The 24,499-nt window shown below is 40.2% G+C and overlaps 1 protein-coding gene across 1 annotated transcript in view; it reads right to left on the minus strand.

The window, feature by feature from the left end:
- The window catches only part of ofcc1 (orofacial cleft 1 candidate 1), a gene marked incomplete at both ends in the record, with an annotated part of 123,175 nt that overhangs the window by 94,885 nt on the left and 3,791 nt on the right, over positions 1 to 24,499 (minus strand). The window contains 2 exons of the mRNA XM_079259615.1: positions 5,556 to 5,637; positions 19,677 to 19,821. Of these exons, the coding sequence (XP_079115741.1) occupies positions 5,556 to 5,637; positions 19,677 to 19,821 (227 nt within the window). The remainder of the gene's footprint in view (positions 1 to 5,555; positions 5,638 to 19,676; positions 19,822 to 24,499) is intronic.

Consider the following 24,499-nt stretch of genomic DNA (forward strand, 5'->3'; position numbering starts at 1 on the left):
CAGAACTGTGCAACTTCAGTAACAAGACTGACTAAATGCACTAATGCTCTGATTGAAACCATTATGAAGGAACAATGGCTAAAAGACACTTTATTTTTTTAATTTTTTTTACTTTTATTTTATTTTTTCATACCTCACAGCTTTTCCATCTCAAATTCAGCCGCCAGGTGACCCATTTTATATCCGAAGCCCAGCATTGATAAAAAATCTGGTCAATGCAACACACACAAACTGATTCACTGCAGGTACACAGGCAAGCAAATGTACACACACGCATAATACACTCAATATCTCAGAGCACAAAACATTACCAACATTCCCTTTTTTTTTAACTGTTCCACATGCTCAGCAAATCAATACAATTATCTTTTGTTCTTGAGATGTGTTTTCTTTCCCCAATAAAAATCGAAATGTATTTTTATATGCCTAACACACAGCAGCAAAATGTTCAATGACAACACAGCGTCTGGGGAATGAGGGAAGTCTTCGTCCCGGCAAACAAATGCGCGCATGCTATTTTCTGCTCCTCCAAGATCAGATATTTGGGGCAAGGTGTTCGCAGTTTCCTTGTGGGTCTCTCGGGGGAGTCGTGTTTTGTGCTTCGTCTTCAGTCTGAGATAAATGAAAAACCTTTTGACTTTCCCTCCAAGGAGAGAGCGCCAGCACAGAGGAACTGTGAGCTATGCTGAGCAGAATGCAAGATGCCTCCAACGGAGAGAGAAAGAGAGAAAAGAGGGGAAAACATTAATAAAACAATTTCTGCTCATTATAATACAGTTCAGCTTTCTATTTTTATTTAGCGCTGAGGAACCTGCATGTCACTTTTGGTGGGAATGATTAAACATAACAGCCTTTGCAACAGTCGCATATTGTTGCATGTTTTCGTCATTACTCAATGTCACTTTTTTATGACATTCTATAATGTCACATATTTGCCTGTTGAAATAATCACAATAACAGTTTCATATTGTTGCTAATGTTTCTTTTTTCTTTTCTTTTTTTTAGACTTAAACATACAGAGGTTTTTTTTTTTTTTTTTTTTTCCATATTAACTTCTTTGTTCCAGGAAAAACACATTTGTGTTTTGAGGTGACAAAATGAGGAAAGAAAACTGATCTTGTTCTTCCTTTAACTTTTTGCAGCTAGAAAAGTAATTTAGAAACTTTTGGCACACTTTACTCAGTGGGTGTGACCAAACGTTTGATCTGCTGGCTCTCTCTTTATGTTTGCATAGCTGATCACTGATCAGTCCATATTTTGCGCAACTGTCCTTCCATCCATCATTATGTGCATTTAATTCTGGGTTGGTTTTTTTTTGTTTTTTTGCTTTCATTTTTCTATCTGCATGGCTTTGAACCACATCTCTCCACATCAAACAGCTTGTGTGTGTGTGTTTGTGTGTGTGCGTGTGTGTGCTTTAACTGTAGGGTTCATTATTTATGAGCTAAATGAAATGTTGCAGCTTGTCTCAAGGTAAAAGATCAACCCATAAAATCAAACAAATACAGAATTATCCCCTGAATTTCCTGAGTTGTGGAGTTTTTTTCAGGAAAATAACTAATAATGATTACCACAGCTGTACTTTCCCACATGGAAGCAGATGTTTAATGAAGTTTCACCCAGCAGGTCAGGAACTTTGCCTGACTTTGCCTCAACATTTTGGCCATGATGTACCTAGCTACCTGCTTAAAAGTCATGTTCATTTAGAAAAAAAAATGTTTGGTAAGTTTTCCCAGTTGGCTTTAACTGATCAGGTACAAAAAAACTCAAGAAACAAGTGTAAAACTGTGAGATTGAGCTTAGGTTTGGGGGACACAAACATAGAATTAATGTAGACAAGAAGTTTTTAATGACTCTCAGACAGGAGGAACTATGTGAAGAGAATCAGGGTGAAAGCCTGGTACGGGACGGACAACACTACACAAGGAAGCTGACCAAACATTTAATACAGGCAAACACAGGTGCAAAACATCAGGAAAACAAGGGCAACACAGGCGATCTCCATGATGGCAAGGCCAGGAGAATCCTGGGAAATGTAGTCTGGGCCTGGGATCAGTAGGTCGGTGAGCCTGAGCGAACCAGAGGAGGAGCAGACATGACGAAAACAGGATGTTTGACGTAATATAATTGTGACGGGGTTTTGTGCGGTACAAGAACGATGGCGACATCTGTACTTTGTTGAAGGGGTTTTTATTCCCAAGTGCAGCAGTATATCCAGTGCTCCCGTCCAAATATGTACAATATTTACACTATTTACACAATTCCCACGGGTTTTCCACACAAATTTCTCCAAAGCCAGCTTGCTAATGATCATCCAACCAACTCTCCACACTGACCTGCTATGAATGAGTCCCTTATAAACTTAATGCTCCTCCCCGAACAATAATGCATTTTGTGGCATCATTTTGTAGGCAGTTTTCAATGACAGTAGCTGGAAAAGTTAAAGTGTTGCAGAAATATAACAGCTCCAACTTATTCACCCCACAAGAGTCCACAAAGTCAGGAATACATACTGCATGATGTTCCAACACTTTCTCACTGTTAAGTAATCATGTCCAGGGTTGATTGGGAGAAAGTTTGATTACTAAACCTAAAATGAAAGCAGATGCACACAAAACTAAAAAAAACAAAGATAATAGTAAAAAAGACTACCAATAGTAACGTTATGCCGGATTCAAACTTGGTAAGTTGTTACGTGAGTATGAAGTTGGAGGGATGGCTTTCAGCATTATGTTGATCAAAGTCTAAAGTTAGTAAAAATTAACTCTAATAAAGTAACTTGTTTGTCAAAATATAACGCCATGAGCTTCTGATGAGTGAGAAAAGTGTTGCATTTTCACTTACGCAATGAATTTTTCATACTTTGCACCCACATACTGTCTTTTTCAGCCTATAAGCTGTGAAGAGTTATATGGGTGTGTATGGAGTTGTGTACGGGTGGAAAAAATGAAGAGAAGGCGTAATGTCATAAACCGGCCTGTCGCCACCTGCCAGAGTCGCAGATCATAAGCATTGGGTCATACATCAAAGTGTTGATGTGTCTCTTCTGACAGGTTAAAACGATAAAAAAATCTTCCCATTTTTGCAATCTTCCCATGCTTGTAGTTGACATGTAGACACGCACTTCTCTGAACTCTCACCGTTATGTTGCTTGTCAACATTTTCTGCTGCCTTTCATTTTTCCTCCATTCTTTCTCTGGAATAAGTTTTATTATTCTTCATAGTCTTCACAATTTAGATAACCAGTTTAAGGCTGGCATTCTCAGTTGAACCTTAAAGTTAAATGTTACTGTTTTTTGGTTTGTTGCATGTAGGAATTCTGAAAAAAAAACAAACTGCATTACCAACTGCACAAACACAAAAAATATAGGCTAAAGTCTTCAATTGATCAAGGGACATCGAACAGAGAACTTCAGGAAATAGTGCAAACATGTTTTTTAACCTTATAAATTGAAGATCAGTTGGAATCTAATGAAAAAAGTGTTGAATTGCTCCTACTTTTACCAGATTTGCTGCAGTGCTGCTTTTGCATTAATAATTGTCGGGCAGAAAAGGTAACTGGTAAATGTTGTGAAAAGCAACAGCTGAGTCATTTATTTTCCACATCGCATAAAAGCCGAGGAAAGAGAGGGATGAACAAAAGCCCTCTCCATCATCATCAGCCAAGTCCCTAACCACATGTTGAGAGGAGAGAAATCCTTTAAACTTGGTCAAGTGGAGGTGTACGTTCAACTTAAGGCAGGGCAAAAACAGCATTAAAAAAGCTCAATGTTCCCTACTAATCCAATCGCATCACACCAGTCCCTAAATCTTTGTCAAGAAAATGCAATTGTTATAATGCATTTATTGAAACTTGGGCAAGGTTTTATTTAATCATGCCTTGCTCTAACAGCACTGTCGGTAGATGAGAAAAACACACAATCTTTCATCACACCATCATCCATGGGAAATCCAATTTATTGCTGCTGCTCTCGCAATGGTGTGTAACACACATGATTGCGGCATGGTACAGCTTTGAACATGAAGTAAACTGCGTTGTGTGTGGTTTTTTTTTTGGGTTTTTTTCTAACGTGTTGTACTATGTGACATCGTGGTTTCATTTTTCCAGGTTATTGCAAGAATAATCCTACACAGGGAGGATAAATGTTCCTGCGTGGCAAAATATAAATATTCACACTCAAACTCGAAGAAACAAGTCATTGTATCATTTCTGGCTAATTTTAAAGGGGATCTTTTTGATTGCTTCTGATTTGAAATGACAGTTGGGATACAGGCTGCATAAAACCTGAGAGAAAACAAGCTTTGCTGTTTGAATTGTGCAGCATTGCATTAAAGCAAAAAGCAGAAATGGAGCGAATTTTGCGAGCAATACTCTTAAGAAGTTGCTTAAGGAATGCTTGTATTGCTTTTTCTTTTTAAATCACACCCTCTTGCCATGCAAAGATGACTCTCCAACAACCTGAAACTTCCCATCACCCACGCAAACTCGTTTTTTCATTTCCAGGCGAAATGGTTTGACAATACTTCCCATGATTGTGGTGACAGCTGAAGGTATGTGAGTTCATTTGTGTTCCTTTTTTTTTTCAAGTTGACAATTTAGCAATAAATAAATAACCTGTCTGACATTTATTCATTCATTCATTCATTCATTTTCCGAACCGCTTATTCCAATTCAGGGTCGCGGGCTGACATTTATTATGTTCAGTAAATCTAAATTTAGGGCGGGCTGCACAGTGGTTAGCATGTGTTCTCATAGCAAGAAAGTTGCTGGTTCAAACCTCAGCTGGGGCGAGGCTTGAACAGCGGCCTTTCTGTGTGGAGTTTGCATGTTCTCCCCATGTATGCCTGGTTCTCTCCCGGTACTCTGGCATCCTCCCACCATCCAAAGACATTCATGTTAGGTTAATTAGTTACTCTAAATGTGTGGCCCTGCGATGGACTGGCAAGCTGTCCAGGGTGTACCCTGCCTTTTGTACAAAGACTGCTGGATAGGCTCTAGCTTCCCCGCGACCCTTCACTGGACTAAGCGGTTAGGATAATGAATGAATGATAAATTTAGGGCAGGAGAATCCAGTCAACCACAGCTAATTTGACCCCCAGCCTTGTCCTTGTTTAAGCAGAGGAAGGTAATCAAGTTATTGACCATTGTTCAATTCTGCAACTTTCTGAAATACTTAGAAAAAAATATTCTGCGTCCAACTTTCTGTGAGGGAGATCATCATACTTGTAGGTTCAGCTGATATCACTGCACACAGGTTACCTGATGGAAGTGCTGGAAATGTTTCTCCTAAGTATAAACTGGTTCAAAATGTTTGTATTCCAGGTGGAACGCGCTTTTAGCTCATCTTTCACATCTTTTCATGTCACACCAGGTGCATTAGCTCATCTGCACAAGCTGCATTACTATTACTGCAAAAGATATTTTTCGACTCGGTTCACCAGCGCCATGCAACTTGCACATTTAGAAAGCATTCTGACTTGTCTATAAGTGTGTCATCTCTAAAGATTTGTGCACACTCTGCAATGCAGCACCGCTTGTCTTCTATTTTACTTACCTTTGTGTCTGCGTACACCTGTGGGCCCTGTTGCTTTGAGTCGCTGTGAGTTTTAGCAGAGTAGACTTCTAGTGTAGCCCTCCTGTGTAACAGAAACACACTCACACCTAAGCCTCAACATTATTTACAAGAGTATTTGAGTTGCTGACAGCTCCCAGGTCGAGGGCTCACAGTGCCTTAGGAGCAAAGGCATGGGTGATGATTGAAAAATGGACTAGGCCATGCTCTCGCTATGACGCCTCACAAATTTGTGTGTGTGTGTGCGCAGCAGGGACTGCATCCACTGAATGCTGTGTTTGCTGGTGCATTTGCATGTCCTTGTAGAAACAAAAGCGCAAATGTGTAACTTTCTCGGACAAGCTGCTCGGCATGCTTGGCGTCAACAGCTACCACACCCTGGCAACGCGAAGTCTAGTCGCTACTTGTGTTTGTATGCGAGTGTGTTTGCGTGTGGTAATATAAATCTTAAGTTGACTGCTCCTCATTTCTCCACCTGCCAACCTGGCATCATTCTTTTCTTTCGGTTCCTCGTAAAATTTGCCAGATGTTTCAGATTAGTCAGCATTTCGCTCTGGTTCTGGTCTTGAGTCAAATGCCATCACCCTAAGCCACCCCTAGGTAACCATAAAGGCTTGAGGTTAACCAAATGAAGGAGGGCAACAAAATATAGCTGAGCATTGTTTGCAGATGGGAAATCTTATTGGTCGTAAAGATGAGAGGCTCTAATCCAGCTGTGTTTTCAGCCATTAGTGCCATGTAGCCTCAGAGGAAAGGAATTTTACTCTTACAATGCAGCCAATCGTACTATGTTCAGTGCTCCATACATGGTTGACAAAATGTTGAAAAATAGCAGCGGCAGCCAGAAAGTTTTTTCCATCAGCGAACCGATGACTGAGTAAAACAGAGAAGCCCACTTAGCATCGTTCCACACCAGTGTTTGTATTGACTCTGTAAAATACATAGTAGGCATCCATTATACTGTGCCATCAAACAATGGCGCATCTATAATGTGTGTATTTGCACTACATTTATCTTACATTTGTTGTCTAGCTGATGAAGATGTTTCCTTTATTTGCATGTCTTTTGGCTATTTGCATGAGTTTTCTTTAGCTTCAGTGCATTGAGCTCCCTTGCCCATTGTTTATAATCATATCGCCTTAATCTGTTTGTATGGATAAAATCAGATTTGAATACCTCTTTCAATTTTTTCTGTGGCAATTTTGCCAAAGCTTGAGGCCATCACAGTTAAAATAGACAGATAGACAAAGCATATGGATCTTGTTTGACAGTGAGATGTTCAAGAGTAGTATTTTGAATGGGAAATTTGGCGTTGTGCTGCACACCTATCATTCCTAAACGTGCAGCACAGTGTGTGCAGGCTGCGTGAAATCCATATCTCAAAAGTGAGGTACTGCTGATCCTTCTTTTGATAAGTGAATTTTATCCAGTTACCTGCCTGATTCCCAGTAACTCCATCATTCCCATGAGCTCACATGTACACACACAAGAGTGAACCAGCCAACTCTTGAACCTTATTTATCCTAGACCCAAACATGGCCACAGGCCCGTGTCTGGGAAGCCACACCACACAGATGCACTGATGTTTTCTGGTGTTTGTAGTCTTTAGTTTCAGGTCAAACCAAGTGTGTGATGTATATATTTTTGCGTCCCTGTGTGTCTATTTGCACAATTACATTCATGTCAGTGCAGAAGTTTGTGGTATTTTATGTGTGTGTGTGTGTGTGTTTCTTCTTCAGTGTGTGTTCAGCTTGAAGATGCTTCAGATGTTCTGGAAGCTCAGGCCCTCTGGCTTCAGCCAGCTGGAGTTCTCCAAATTAGCCCAGCATTTCATTATGCAGCTCCTGTTTCCTCCTCTCCCTTCACACCCCCAACTCTCCTTCTTCTTCTACAACCCCCCTCACTTTTCTTCATCCCTGCCCAACATCTATTATTGTCATTTTGGCCAAATCTCCCTCTGCTGCTACAATATCCTTTCCCATTATTGCTCCTCATTCCTCCCTCTACTCCTTCATTCCAGTCTATTTTCTATTATTTTATCTATTACCTCCTCATTTTTCAGTTGTTTGCACTCCTATCACAAATGATTCGTGAAAGCCATCTCAATGAGTTAAAAAGTGATTGAAAAGATGGATGTAGCTTCTTATTTCTGCCACATAGCTGTTGTAGCCACCTGCTCTTCCACCGCATCACCCTTCCTTGCTCTGTTCATGTTGTCTTGCTAACTCTTCTCCCACCCGTGCCTTCTCCCACATCGCCCTCCCTCTTCCTTCCCTCTGCTTCTCATATTTGGCTCCAGGTGAAACAGTGAGCTAACCCTCATGGATGCTTTTGTCCTCTTCCCTGTAATTGCGCCGAAGCTCAATGCACTGTGTTGGCGTGTCTGCAAGTGCACGTACTGTAGACACGTGTCAGAGATAGAGACCAAAAACAGAGAGGCCGGTGTGGGGAGGGCGCTGGATTGTTTGAACTTGAGTCTGTACGTCTGTGTGTGCACACGTGCACGTTTGTTTGCAAGTGTTTTGCTTTTCATCTGTCGCCCATGGTACAATCCACAACTCCATTCCCAACTGGCTTTCACAGTACCAATGCATATAAATGCAGACAAGTTAGCACACGTACGCAGTAAAAGCCCTGAAGTGCGGTTGTGAGTAGGTGCGTATCATCCATGTTAGCATTAGCCGAGTTAGCCTACTGTAGCCATTGTGCCCCCCCCCCAGTGAGGCTCTTTTTCTCAGTAGAAGCCTGAGATTTCTCGTCATTTTAGGCCTGTAGGGAGGGCTACGGTTCTGCATGCACGCACACACACACACACACATAGATACGTACATTGGCAGACCTGAGGGAGGACCAGTAACTGAGCCACCAGCCAGGGGAGCTGGACCAATTACATTGTTAGGATAAATGTAGCGCTGGCTATGCACGGATTGTGGTACTTAACAGCCGCTGCGAAAAAGAAAAACCCTCCCTTTCTCCCTTCCCTTGCCTTCTTCTCTTTCCTGTTCGCCTGGGTGTTTTTAAATGGAGGGGAATTTAAAAACAGATTTATGGGTCAGTTAAATATAGTAGGCAAAACTGATTCCCTAACCATCCGCCCCTCCTCTGTAACTCCCTCCTTCCATCCCTCCCTTGTATCACGACCATCCTTCCACCCCCCCCCCCCCCCCCAGTTTTTGTCTCCATTTCCCTCCCTTTGGTCTTTTATAAAATGATATATCTTTTAAAAAGGATGGAACAGTTCCCCCAGTGGAACGCTCAAACACAAATTGACAATCCAGGCCTTGTGGTTAAATAGGCACCCTGTTTCTCTCTGAAGCTTCCCCTCCCCATCTTTCCCTTTTCATTCTTTCTATCTCCTTCTCCCTCCCACCTTCCTGTCTGCTGTCTCTTATTCTCCTGACCAGCGAGGACTTATTAAATGAAGCCTTAACTAAATCTGAGTTAATGAATTATTCTAACACCTGCTATGTGATTATTGTAATTAATGGACTGACGTGCCTACCTTCGCACCAGGTTTCCTAAATGAACATCTCGCTCAGTTCTAATGTCTTTCTTTTTGAGAACGATTTAAAGCTTCTGCATGCCTTTCCTCCTTTTTCAAGTAACAGCCCCAAATGCATTGTGGGATAGGAATCTGGGTCTGACATTAATAACCCATGATTACTCATATTATGGTTTTTAATAAAAAAATAAAAAATAAAATAAAAAAAGAAAGGGCACTTCGATTTGGTTTGAATGGATTACCATGATATCAGAGAATATAATTTTATATCAATACAGTGTTTCTAAACAGATGATGACATTAGATAAATTTGCTTTCCATTTTGTCAACAGGCTTAAGTCCGTTTAATGGTATTTGGTGATGTTTACATTTGGATGACAAGCATCATTTGGCAATCCGAAATGTTTGTTTTAGGGGCACAGTTAATTCCTCCTCTGAAGCTTTGTGATTTTGGATAGGTTGCTTCAGAATTCCTCTCGAGGGGAGGGGGGGCTTTTTCACTAAAAATGTGTTTACCTCACCACACTGAGAGTTGTAAATGCAACGGTTAGCAGGTTTTCAGCAGCACGCACGGAGGTGTGAATCTTTTCCTCCCCACCACATGCTACCCTCCAGCACCAACACAGACATGCACACATAGTTGTTTTTTTTTTTCATGCACACACACATACGTACAAACTCTGGCTGCTTTCTGCTAATCCTGTGCATTAGCACAATCCCCTTTAAGGACTCTGCTGCAGCCACGCCAAACAGGCCACAAGTTTGCTTCCCTTTCCAAGACACACTGTTCGAGGCTACAAGTTTCTGTTTCAGTAGCAAACACCGCTTAAAGTTCTAGTAATACTAAAGTAGATCATGTGACAAAAGAGAAAACCTAGTGTCGGCACTTGATCACAAACTTCAGCCAAGTCTTTCATCCTGAAGCCAAAGTGTACGGGGCAAAAATTGGAGCAGCTTGATTTTTTTTTTTTTTCTTCTATCCATTTAAGAAGATTCTGTCATGCTTAATCCAGTTTTCAGCCAAATTTCCCTCCAAGCTGGCAATTATGGCTGAATAAAGTATATATTTGAAATACTGTTATTGCTGCCTTACAAACCTGCTTTGAGTATATTACAACCCTGCTAATCTGTAGTTTAACTGAGGAAGCGAACCTTAGTGACGTCTTCTATGGTAGCTCTAAATTAGGGTCAGTTATGTAATTTATTTCAATTACCAACCTTTCAAAACAATAACAACAAAATGAAATATTTTTAGGTTAGAGTTTTGCTCAATTTTTCTAATTCACACTGGTTGCCTGTCTGTCAGAGGACAGACTTTAAAGTTCTGTTGCTGGTCTATAAAAGGTCAGGACCAAACCACATCAGAGACCTTGGAATCCAGTATGAATCTTGAAGACCGATCTGGTCTTTTATTAGTTCACGGTTTCAGAATAAGAAATGGAGGAGCAGCATTCATTTTCTATGCTCTATATGTCTGGAACAAATGCCCAGAAAGTCTCAGATCAGCTGAAATGCTAATCTAAATCCAGGTTAAAGAGCCACCAGTTCTCAGTTGTATTCCAATATTTTCTATTTAAAAGTTTTTTTTAAATCTTTAAAATAATTTTTTAACTTGATCATGTTTTCAATAGCTTTTATGTTATTTCTCTAGCTTTTAGTTTGAAAATATGCTTCCTTTTTTCTAATGTCTTAATGTCTCCGTAAAGCACTTTGAATCACTCTGTTGGTGAAACAGTGATTTGCCTGTTTCATTGTTTTTAAAAGTACAATTTCCTTCTTAATACCATAGAAAACTTTTTAAAATAAAATCATGCACCTCTCCAGAATGGCAACAATCTGGTAACATTAATCAGATGTTTCCTTTTACTTAATGACATTGTTCATGTTGTTTTTCTACTTGTTTTAACTGAACTAAAAGTGTAATAATTTAATGTAGGCAAAAAAAAAAAAACCAGATATTTTTATAAAGGAAAAGAATCTTTTTAATTTGGACTTTTATCATTTTCATATCGGTGTTTTCCAACATGTTCGAGCAGACGAGTCGGGAGACAAAGGTGAGACAGCCTGCTCGCATGTTAAGTCCTGAATTATTTATGAACGTAAAGACATGAAGTGTTGATTGATGATATGTGATGGTTATAATAAGCCACTATGTTTTCCTAACTATCTAAATACTGAGGAGAAGGCACAGCCGAGCAGCCGACAGCTGTCATGTTTCACTGATCTTCTTTGTCCGGGCAGTCACCAACTAAATTCTAATGTGTGTCATTGTATGATTAAGAAAAGAAGAGAAGTATTTTTTCTTTCTTTGTTTTTTTTTTTTTTTTTTTTTTTTTAATATTTTTCTTTGTAAGCCCAAAGAGCATAATTATTAGTTTTTCCACACTTTTGGTCTTTAAGTCTACCAAACCAGAGATGCATGCATCTCCCAGGTATGCTCATTGTGCAGAGATGTGAAGGGTACAGGACTGACCCTTGTGGACCCTCGGCTGATCTGTGTGCTCTGTGCCTGCAGCCAAAGTCAGCCCAGCACTGATGAGAATCCCTATAATTGGCCCAAACCTGCACACATGGCCTCAAGCTCCACTCTACATTGCCAATGAGAGAGATGAACATAGACAGAGATGGAGAAACTACAGCAAAGAAAATAAAGATAAAATAAAATGAAGTAATGGACTGATCTGATTAGAGATGCACCAACTGGTGTCTGAGAAAACATTTAGAGTTTGTGTTACCAAATTCTGCATAATAGCTTGAAATGAAGCAGCTCTTTTCTTTTAAATCACATACTTTTCTGTGCAGTCAATAAGACCTTGAAAATTCTCCCAAGAGACATGAGCATGAATTCTCCGTCTCTGCCTCGACTCTCTTTCGCTTTCCTTTATTTTTCCAGTGTTGTTTAGTTTTATTGTTTTGGGGGTTTTTTTGTATCTCTTTAGTACCATCTTTCTTATCCAGCTTAATCTATGCATTATTCTGTCTCCATGCATGTGTGTGTATGTTTGTGAGTATGGAGCACCACTGCACGTGGGCCTGCTATCTCCTAGCCACACTTCTGGGGCTGGCAGTGGGACAAAACATCCCGAGGGCCCAAACTTTCCCCGGGCTCCTCAACCCTCCCTCCTCTTGCCGTCTCTCCGTCTGTTTGCCATCCAAGAATATGCCAGTCAGGTCCTGGGCAATCTGCATGCTGCCCTCCTGCCATCCTCCACCTCCTCTCACATCCTCTTTATTTCTCACTCTCCTCTACTCCCATTTCCACTTTTCCCTTCTCTATTTTCCTCAGCTTCTCTTTCTGTCCCACATTTTGTCTCCCCATGCTCCTCCTGCTCCTTCGCTCTTTGGCCTTTGGCAGCCAGTGTAATCCCGCTGCATGAGGCGGTGTCTGTTGGTAGCTCGGTACAGTATATGTGGTGACACCCGCTGGACATGTTGGCACGCCTGCTGACAGCTTGATTTGGACCCTGTGTTGCACAGAAGAGCAGCAGACTAGCAACATTAACAGCAGATTTGTAAATTGGGGCAATATTACCTTCTTAGACACTGCTTTACAAGTTGCTATGGTAACATGTAAGCACAACATCTATCAAAACCTTATTACTTTGTCTTCATCGAAAATCCAAACTCCTTGGTTAGTTAGTGGGAAAGGACCATTTTAGAGTTAAAATGTATATCTTATTTCAACATTATTATTACCCTTAATCATTTTTTTTTACCTTTCACACTGTTGTTGTCCTGATCACTAAAGGCTGCATTTTAACCCAATCAATAGATGTATTATCTACTTAAAGAAACGTTACATTTGCATAGTTTGGGTAGGACTGTCCCTGACCATGTGGCCATTTCTCTAGTAAGAATATGAATGTTTTTCACATAAAAGTAAAGGGTTTTTTTCAGCATCCCATTTCTATTTACCAATTCTTACTCAAATCTTTTGAATGAGAATCAAAAACTTTATGCAAACTTGGCCTATCAGAAGTTTGATCAAATTACTTGTTGTCCATGATTATAGTTAAACTACTCTTCCAGAAACATGTAACTTGTCCCTAGCTTCTATCCACGTGTAACTACTGATCAGCCGGGTTCTGATCCAATATTCTGGTCAATACAATAAAATAGTGAAGAGTTATATTCATGACCCCAACATTACTTGATCTATAAGATCATTACATAATACTACGTTGAATTTATTTTATTTTTTTTTGCCTTCTGAAGTGAAAGTTTTGCTTTGGATTAGCAAACATGTTTTCCTAACGCAGAATGAAGAAGAATCTTTTAATACTGGAATATTCATTCATTCATTCATTATCTGACCTGCTTAGTCCAATTAAGGGTTGCGGGTACTGGAATATTATTACTACAAAATTGCAGAAATATTTTACATTTCGCTTCAATAACTTAATATCAGAGCACCAATCTTCTCCTTAATGCAAAACTGGAATTTGATTTCCTTAGCAAACACAACAAGTAGGTATAGGATGAAAAGGAGACAATGGACAAAGAACCTGTTGTCAATAAATGTTGTTAATTGACCTTTTTTTTTTATTATACAAAGACTGTCTTCACTTCCCTGAAAGCCAAATCTACGAGGTGAGGAATAGGAAGAAGCTGGGCAGCTACTGTAGCAGGACCTCCTTCGAACAGGGCTGATTAATGCAGACTCCTCCAGGGCTAGGATGGAGGGATGGATGGATGCTAAAGAGAAGAGCCTGGCAGCTAGCTCCTAATGCTACAGGGACAGGGACGAGAGGGAAGGAGGAGAAGGAGAAAGAACATCCGGGGGCAGGAACATAGGAGCAAATACACACATACATGCACACACACTCACACACACACCACACGTGGGGAGGATTTTGACTCTTTAATCTGGCCCTGTATTGCTTTGATAAGGAAAGAAATCCTTTCCTTGCCACAAAGATAGAGCTGTTCTCCTTTTGTCTTAAAAGTTTCAGGCGAATTTATGCATGAGCGGTTTATTTGTGACAGACTTACAAATTAATTTTACGAAGTCTTCAAAAAAATAAAGTTTTGCATGACTTTGCAGAGTTTTGAAATGAAGCAAGTCTCATGTGATGGCTGTTTATCGATCACTTCTCTGTGAAAGGAAACGTATTTGCTACAACCGGCTTTTTTTTTTCTCTTTTATTTGTTTGTCTGTTTTGTTTTTTGTCTGGTTTTTTTTTTTTTTTTTTTTTTTTTGACAAAGAGCCAAATGCTCATTCCTTTCAGCTTGTCAGTTTAGTTTCTCAAGAACAAGTGCACACATCAAAGATGCCACAGGTCACTAAATGTCAAGTACGGCTCTCACGCTTATCTGTTTACATGGGAAATAATCACTGAACACTATAAAATGTTAGTTTTGTTTATTCTGCATCAAAATCCATCGACAAACAGTTTTACTTGCAATATTCAGTTCATGCTTTTTACCACGTAAACACAAAGCTTTTTTCCCAGCACACTTTTATGAAATGCATAACTGCTTCTTTTCATAGCTTTCAAACACACACACACAGACATACACAGACACGCACACACTCAGGTGCATTCCACACAAACATCAGATGGCTGTCAGGTGTGGAGCTGTGTTTTGAAGCTGGTGCAGGCTTTGAAGTCGCTGACCTTTTGGTCTGGTTCGTCACACAACGACACAGAACCGGATTGTCAAGTTGCCACTGCCTTGTGCCACATTCTGCTGTCACTGCAAGCAGGAAGCCATTTGTTAAAACCGTATCTATATCACTGAAATAGACGGCGCGCAGAGACAAAGTGAAGTGGTGCAGCGTACATTCAGACTCCTAGCTACAAAAACAATGACACGTATCAACATATGAGTCATGTTACAGTGTGAATATTGTCGCAGAGTTGCTCAGAACAAACACTTTGCTGAAAAAATCATTCAAAAATACAAAAACACACATGTGCACGCTCACACAATATGTATTTATGACAACAACGCAACCTCATAAGCACACAAGTTTAATCCTTTGTGTTTGTGTGTGGCAGGGAGACCTGCATACATCTGTTTATGAGTATGTGTTGGCATTTTAAGTCTTTTAGGGGCAGTTTTTTTCTTTTCTTTCCTTCTTCTAGACAGTTACTCATGCACTTAATTTATTGCACACCTGCAGAGAGTATGTGTGTGTGTGTGTGTGTGTCCATGTCTGTGGGACTAACTGTGAGGTTACTTCGTGGCTCACAGAGGAACGGTTGATGAAGGAATGCTGCTCCTTCTGACTCATCTGATGATTTGTCTGACTTTGTGATAACCACAGCAGACAGATGCCACACAACAACAAGATATTAAGCAACATCCAGCAGCAGATTTCTTTTAGTATCAAGTTTAAGATTACAAATAAAAAACTGGTACATGCGAATAGACATGAAAAAAGACAATTGTTAATTAAATTGAAGCTTCAAAAGAGGACAAAAGTAAATAGTGAGTCACAACACTTGTGAATTTTTTATCCTGCTAATCAGACATGGAAACAGCAATGACAACACACCCATCATATAGGCACAAAAAGTCCTAAAAGTTACTCTGTGTCTCATGAAATATGACAGGGCATGACATTGCAACGTAGCCACTGACTAAGAGGTTAAGTTCACTTCCTCTTTGTGAAGACAAGCTCAGACCGGCAGGCGATGGGACCTGGTGGACTTTATTTAAAGATTGCCTGTGTGAACGTGTCGAGCGTGGCCTTGGATGCTACGTGCTCTCATTTATATTTCTGTTTATTTGTGATTTCTTAAAGAAGCATTGATGGGCTTTGGTTATTGTCTCTGGGAAGCACCCCTTAAAATAGTATCCATCTTGCATGCTACCTGTACTCTAAGCTCTCTCCAGTCAGTAAGGGTGCATTCACATCATAATAATCTTCTAGACTCAGTCTGATTGGGGATTCTGCTAAGTTGTAGGGAGGTGTATCCATTCAGACCGAGATTGCGTTCACGCTGCACTTTGGTCAAATGCGCCAACCTTTACAATAATATATCCCCATTCTAGTGGTGTTGCACTAACACTTAGCAAAAGAGAGGACAAGACCCGCGTGAAGAAGAAAACTCTGTTGCGAGGTAAACATGGAGATGAAACTATCACTGGTTTGGGTTTTTTATTTTGTCTTATTCAAGTTTACTGCACAAATACACTGGAACAATGAGTACAGTATGAACAACAGACAAGGCAGAGGACTCTTAACACCATCGCTATGTATTTACCCACAATGCAATGCTACGCCAAATGCAGGAAGTGAATTTTTTCTGTAGTCTGCTTCCTGTATTTGGTCCGTTTGAAATGGGCTGAGACCTGCGTTTGTAGGCACACCGAGTTTGCTTCTTTGGTCCGAATCAGAATTTGTTTGGCGCATTCACATTTCCCCAAACAAAATGCAAATGAACTCGGATTCGAATCAAATCTCATGTGAATGTGCCTCAAAAGTGAGTCAATGCTGACTCTTGTTTAATCTCTTGCTCTGTCCTTTTCTCTATTTCTATACCTCTCTTTCTCCATTAATGTGCCTTGATGCACAATCCACAACATGCATTTAAAAACCCAAAAGTGTTGATATCCAGTTGCTGGCATGTAATGCAGTACATTATGTAAAGCTCAGCTGTAATGTAATGCGCCAAGCTGGACCACAACATTGTTTAATGTGTTTTTCTCAGCTGCAAGACACTTCTGGGCAATGAGAGCTCATGGAAAATACATAACTAATGTGCTTTGTTGCCTTTAAACATGCCTTTAAAACAAGACAGGAACACATATTTATGTCAGTCACATGGGATAGTTTTTGTGTTGTCTGTAGAGTAACATTCTATCCTTCTGCAAGGCATATGTGTAAAATAAGTGCCATTCTTCATAATTACGTGAATTATGATTTAATGGATGCAGTCGATAAAATTGTGCTTTTGACTGACCTTAGGTAATATGCTCTCTAAAAGGTCCTTTTAATGCAGATGGGGGTCAACAGAATAGTGTTATAACCTTATAAAAACTGACCTACCATCTTCTTATCACACTATTATGATCAGAGATTTGTTTAACACTCAGAAATAGCAAAAATATACCCTGACAACTAAAACATTTTGTGCAAATACGAACTCCACTGTGACGTCTCTTTATTTCAGCAAACAACAGTTTTACCTATCAGACCAAAAAGCAACAATCACAAGTTGAGCTTAAAGCGCTAAATGATACAGCAAGGCTTCTTCTTGAAAAAGCAAACAAAGTAAGTGTTGTGCAATTCTTTTAAGATTCCTTTGTTTGAATTAACAATGCTTAATTTCTTAAATCTGAACTTGTAGACTGGCTGAGGATGTTGTGCAAGCACCAACACTAAAGATTCACTAAAAATATTTAACAAAGATATTAATTTATAGGTGACAAACTTTTCTGCATTTGTATCTGTGCCAACGAACATCACTTATGTTTAATGCAAAACTCTATATTTATGCTAAACAAAGAAATTTAAGGGCTAAAGTATGGTGAAAGTATTCGGTCTCACCTTTTTTGCATTTGTTGTTATGTCTGCTGATTGTCTGCAACATTTAAAACATGTGTTGATAATCAGCAACAGCACATGACATGAGCATCAGATCCTGGGAAAGAAAGAGGAGACATGGGGCCCACACATCCTGGGTTAGAGAGGAAGAGGAAAACAGACAAAATAATACATTACATCTTCACCAGCAGGACAGCGAGCCTATGTGTGCATGTGGATGGCGTTCATCGGCGAAGTAAATATTTCTCAAGATCAAATTTCTCTTCGCAGTCTTTTTCACCCCCATGGTCTCATGAGACGCCATCAACATTAAAGTACCTGTAAGGGATCAGCGTTAAAAATGGCTGCTGGGTGGTGACAGTCAGGAGTAGCAGCGGAGCGACTACCGCAGGCCCCCGCAGCCATGTGACAGTGATGTGATCTAGTTTAAACAACAGCTGTTTGTGATTCCAGGGGAAATTAGGAGCAAGATTCCCCTTGAGATGACAGTGGCTCACCACTCCAGTTATCTAAATGAGATGTCTCCACGTCTCAGGCTCACTCACCTCATAAAAATACACAATTTTGTGCGAGGCTGTTACATCACTTCATATCTAAGATTCTGCTCAGGAGCACAAAGTGTCCAACTTACCAGTATATTATGCATCAATGCTTTTTTGTTGCCTCATTTTACTTTTTATCGTATCTCATGTTCTCACGGTGTCCCTTCAGGTTTTATGAATATCACCTGTTGTTGTGTGCGTGCGCACTTGTGACCATTTAGCCATCTTCCTGCCTGCTTTGGTGCTGTATTGAAATGATTAGTGAGCCATTTTTTATGAATCCTGTCTGCTTTTCTGAGCATGTGAATACTTGTAGAGGACTTTGACCACACTCCTCTCCATCCCCCAGCCTTACCCTCCAGCTATCCCTGCCATGTCCCATAAAAATGATGCAATAGAACTGAATTAAACAGGCTGAGATAATCTGTAAATGTAGCAGTATTGTGCCTCCTATAAATTCCTTTTGGTTCCTTTGGAATTTAAACCTTATATTTAACCCCCTCTTTAATCCTTTTTTGTACTAATGAACGTATAAAAAACATGGGAGAGCACAGTTATTGACTAAATATCGCCATGTCTTAGTTGAACATCATATCTTATGGAAGTAAACAGCAGCAATAATAGGAAAATCCACAGGTAATGTTTTGCAGATTGATGGTGAAAATACTGCAGGGCCTGTAAATAGTACTCTATAACCACCTAACTTAGTTCAGACATATCACAGATAATCTTTATCCCTCTTTAAATTCCTCATATTGCTTCAGCATTGCAAAAACAAAGTACATGGAGGCTACATATGGATCTATAAACTGGCATTTTCCATCCTGGCTGCCTTGGTGTTTGAGGAAACTGAAAACCACATAAAGAAACATTTGGATTTGGCATTAACCTTTACGTACTTTTCCTGCTCCGGTGTTTTTGGCACAGACAGAATCCCAGCTACCCCATGAAACTCTAGAGCGGTTCCAGTGCCCCCCGCCCCTGCAGATCTTTTACCAGGTCGTATTGTTGCTGTTCCATGTCAAGTTGTTACTAGCCAACATATGTGTGTGTGTTTAATTAAAATTATACTGCCACTATAAATGGAAATGCCATGATGAATAAGGAACATTTATGGGTACTTAAAGAATTAAATACTTTCTTTGAAGTATGAACCCTGTTTTGGTTAATAAGAGAAAAAGTTATGAACTGAAATACGTTCAAGTAATATTCTTTTTTTTTTATGTCTTGATACATAGAACACCTGGTTTTGATGTCAAACTTTATTGTCCTAGAAGAGGTATTAATTGGTTATTTTAAAAAGATTATATTGGCCAAGTTAAGAGTTTTACAAACTGAAAAGCACATTGGCAGCATATGTAAGGGTATTGATGTATAGGAAAAGCACAAAGGGCAACACACTGCAAGCACACCTTGACATATTTTAGGTTTTATGCTAAGAAGAGGAAGCTGTGAAACTCTAAGTCTTTGCCTTAGCTAATTTTTTATTTTACTTCAGTTTGATACTTTGTTTTCCTATAATTTAATATGACATTTGTTCATATTCAGTACTATTCATTACATGGGGTGGCAGTGGCTCAGGTGGTAGAGCCGCTCTTGTGACTTGTGGTCAAAGTCATGCGCTCCTCCGCTGCTGCAGCCCCGAAGGAACACAATTGTTCCCTGAGGGCCAGTCCCAAGCCCGGACAATCCTCTTGCGGAAGCGGCTGTCAAATGACCATGCAATAACCGATACTGAAAAAGGCCCTCTGCACGCTAATCAGACCAGGTGGGAATCGCATTGTAAGATATATGGCAGCCCAAACGGCTTCCATCAGCCAGTGGCTTCTCCTTTCCATGGTGGTGACAAGTTCTTTGATAGTCTGATGCTGGGCCTATCTTCTAATACAGGGGTCACCAACTCCAGTCCTTGAGGGCTACCATACTGCAGGTTGTAGTGTTTCCCTTGTAAAACACATTTGATCCCAGTGAAAAAGTTCTCCAAGAACTTGTTGTCATCTTCTGCACCTGCCTGTTAATGAGCCATTGGTTTGGGTCAGGTGTGTTGTACCTGGAAAACAATAAAACCTGCAGGATGGTAGCCCTTCAGGACCGGAGTTGGTGACCCCTGTTCTAATAACAAGATCCTTGGAGAAACTTGTGGTGGACCTAGCCACATATTGCCACCTTTTATCCCTATGCTTCAGCTGCTAAATCTGAAAGCTTGACGATGAAGAGGCATTAGTTGGACCATGGGATGAGAGATATCAGGCAGGAAGGTAAGTCTGGTACCAGTCGACATACATTTCCCATAACTGCACTACTGGAGGCAGACCTGGATTGGGATGAGAGGTAGGCTTTCTTCTTTTTGTTTATTCATTTATCTTTTCAAAGTCTAAAAGGTTTCATTGTATGCAGATGATACTATTATGTTCAGCTAGCAATTAAAAAAGAAGAAATTATTTACTACAAATTGAAAAGGATTCTGAAAAATCTACATGACGTGAGAAAATTGTTTCAGTACTCATCATTCTCTGAGCTGTTATACTTGCATTCCTAGAGCTAAAGGCTTTGTTGTCAAGTTCTAGCAACAAAAATAACTTCTCACACCAGACTGCACATTGGCCACCAGTACTCCCACAAATATGCACTCATTCATCAAATCAATGCATTCCCCTCCCATTCACAGAGATCTCCTCCAGCAGAGAACAGCGCAGCCCGGCACAGCAGCAAACTAGACATGTCTGTTGGAGACTTCACAATGGTTCAGCAAGCAAACATACTTCCCTTAAGGCCCTTGGGACAAACACAGCATCAAGCAGAGGCACTCTGTGAGTGGCTGCTGCTGTCTTTTTTTTTTAACTTGTGTGTGCTTCTCAATGTGTATAGTGTGTTTATGAGAGGGTCAAAGCACTGTTTTACCTGTCTTTTCCCCAAAATAACAGATGATTCTCCACCATAGAGTCAAACTGGTTAGATTGCACGTCAGAGTTGTTAGCTTTGGGTGACGACAAACATTTTAGGCTTTTTCTTCCATCTCTTGACATCTCACTGCTTGTCAGTTATGTAATACTGTGGCGATAAAGCACACCGAAGAAAGAAGCACAACACAGGGTTGGCTTAATGAAGAGAATCTTTCCTAGGGCGGTTTTGCATGTATGAAAGTGATTGTGGTTGTGAAATTTTAAATAGATGGAACAGAGCAGATGTGATTTTTTTTTTTTCTTTTAATATTTTACTTGTTTGAGCTTTTGCTGATCTATCTTCACTTAAACTACCAACTCCCGTGGGTATTAGTTATCTTTTTCTTGCTTATAACTAATCATTAATTATGTAATATGCTTTAGCCATAGCTTATGGGAGGGAAGTGAAGCAGATTTAACTTTAGGCACATTGATAGACATATTTTGCAATCAAATCCAAGTTAATTTAACAGGGCGTCATTCTGGCAAAGCAACCATGTTTACGGTCTCTGAATCTGAAAGTGCTGTTGCAGTGACACACACACTGTTATCTATGGGTTGGCATGAATCACTGAGTAAGAAGGGTGGGGGGTCTACATGGGTTGGCACACCACACTGTGCTTGTCAGAAAACTCAGGAGGAGTGCACATCCTTCACCTCCCCCAGAATGGCACCTTCCAAAGCGCATCCCCTGTCTACCCGTTCCCCAGGCCCCAGATAAGAAGCTCATCCGTCATCCACTGGGGCCGCATTAAATTTTAACTCTGGTTACCGAGTGTGGCCATTCAAACTTTTATCTCAAACCTTCTTTATCTTCTTTTCATTAAGTTCTCAAGCACTAATAGCCCTGCGAGTCTCCGCCGGGGTAAGGATGATGTTCTGAATAATGAAAGCTCATTATTTCTCCACAGAATGCTTGTTAATTCAAATGATGATATTAAAACTATAGTAGCCCTCAGCAGTCGGGTGATTTCTAGCATACTTTATCATGTATCAATATATACTCTGTTTGTCAAAACTGCCCCAAGCTTGGGCTGACATTCTCCTCCCGAGGAGTGGAGTGCTTCAGCAGGCTTGCAATACTCTAAGGTGACAACTGGCAGAGTTTGTGCCTTTAGGAGAGGCGGAGTGAAGGAGGGATGAAGGCAGTGATGGGGAGACAGATGAAACTCAAAGAGCCGTCACTGTGCTCCCATGTCTATTCGACATTTTTCCATCATGCACACATGAACACCCCCCCACCCCACCCCTTCCCCAGCCATCGCACACACACACCCATGCACGGATTCACTCACATCTGTCATCCTCATCTGCCTCGCCTGACATGTGCACATGTGAGCAGACAGTTGCACATACTCACATAAGTACATGGAACACACACACACATACACACGTGGCCATTAACCTTTAATTATACATCTCTAGCGTTTTATCTTCAACACATGAATTGTGCCCTAGGATGTTGATGTTCTAATTATGAATGAATTTTGATATTTTTATTTACTAAGATTAATTAAAATTCTTCCTAGTGCGTACGCATGTTTTTACCTCCCTGAGTTTAGCTGATCGATCAGCATTGTTTCCTGATCTGCTGTAAAAGCAATACGCTCTTAATGACAGATTACTTGGAAGTAGTTCAATCCTTTCACTTTTTGTGGTGTTTTACATCTATATGATTTAGTAATGTCCCGCATGACTGTAATACACTGTATGTCAAACATAAAATGGGATTATTAGAATATGCTAAATATTGAAGGTGATCAGATGCGGATGCATGTGTAAAACTGATACACTTGATTAGTTTGTCACTCTCAAAACCTGTGTCATTGCTGGCTACCTGCTCTGTTCAAGCAAAACCATTTATCACTGGAAAACATTCCACAGAGGATCCGTGCTCCAAATATATTGTTTGTATTTCATTACCTGAAGCACAGAAATTTTGTTTTGGCATCTCCAACAAAACTGGCAGTAGTTCTTTCATTGAAATGCATATCTAAGGGTTTAATATGATGACAATATGTTTCAAAAAGTGCAGAGGGCATATTTATTTTAGGTTCCTCTCGAGAACAAAAGCCAAGGAACAGTAGGAGAGAGGAAAGTTTCAAAAAGCCTCAGGTAGCATAGATGACATGCTTTGATATAGGTGTACATCTAGACACGCCTTGTCAAAGCTGGGCCAGATACAAGGAAAATAACATCATGTCACCTGCACTGTGTTTGTACTTGCAGTGCATCGGTGTCCAAAGACACCAAGAGTACATGCATGTGTGTACAAACATATTTAAGGACAAATGGTGGGCAGAGGAGAATCTAAAGTAACCGAATGACGCTTTTCAAGGGATAAAAAATCATAAGATTACAACAAGCCACACCAGCCTGACTGGTTACTCTGCTTTGACTTACCCAATTATCTGGATGCTTTGCTCAGGGCATCAGGTTTCATAAGAAAAAGCCTCCAGCACAGTGGCACTAAGCCACAAAGCCTCAAGAGCCTTCAGTTGTTTATGCATCTACATTTGACATTTATGTTCATGAGGCTCACAAGAGTCAAAAAGCTGCCTTTTCAGCGGAGGAGTAAATGGGTGTGGAACAAGAAAGACATTTCACCAAGTTGGGTCAATAACTTGATGGTATGTTGCTATTAGAGGTGTAGAACTGGGTGAAGATGTCAAAGGTTAGAGGTCAAAGGTGCTAAATTTCAGGTTAAACTTCATACTTAAAGGGAACTGTTCCTACTGGCTACACACGGCCGGGAAGCCTGTCTTTAATTTTATGATTGATATGGTGCACTTAAGCCTAAACGGGCTTCTTCTAAGAAGATGCTCAACATAATAGCATTAATTTGTTCAAATATTGAATAAATAGTCTTACCTCTGTCATTGTTCTTTTTTTTTTTTTTTTTTTTTTTTCAAAAAGTGTTTGTGTGAAATTCTTTTTTTATGTCTGCTTTTTATTTTTTCTTTAGCTTTATCCCACTGAACTTTTCCTTGAAAGGATTTTAAAGGAGCATAGTGTGTACTGAGAGAGTGGCAGGCAGCCAAAGACAGCAGACCTGGGGGGTATACAGCATTAGACGGGAATTAGACACACTCATGCTCAGACTGGCACACTGGCCATCACTACTGCTACACTGGCCTTTGGTTAGTCCATACTACATCTGCGAGTGTGTGTTTTTTGTGTGTGCATGTGTGTGTGAGAACAAGTAAATGTTGCCAGTTGCCAGTGGGGGTTCAGTTTCCAGTATCTGGCCAGTATCTCTGCAAGCAGAGTGTGCTGCAGCACCAAAAGCACACCATCAGACAACAATGTCGATTTCTGGGTCTGTTTGGATGAAGAAATGTTTAGTAGAGATTAGCCTGCCTCATCTTCTTTGTGACTCAAACACCTAGTGTTTTTTTGTTGTTTTTTTATTTTTTCTCTGTTTTTACACTTATGCAATGCC

This window comes from Telmatherina bonti (genome assembly GCF_933228915.1).
Source record: "Telmatherina bonti genome assembly, chromosome: 20".
In the NCBI taxonomy this organism is placed as follows: domain Eukaryota; kingdom Metazoa; phylum Chordata; class Actinopteri; order Atheriniformes; family Telmatherinidae; genus Telmatherina; species Telmatherina bonti.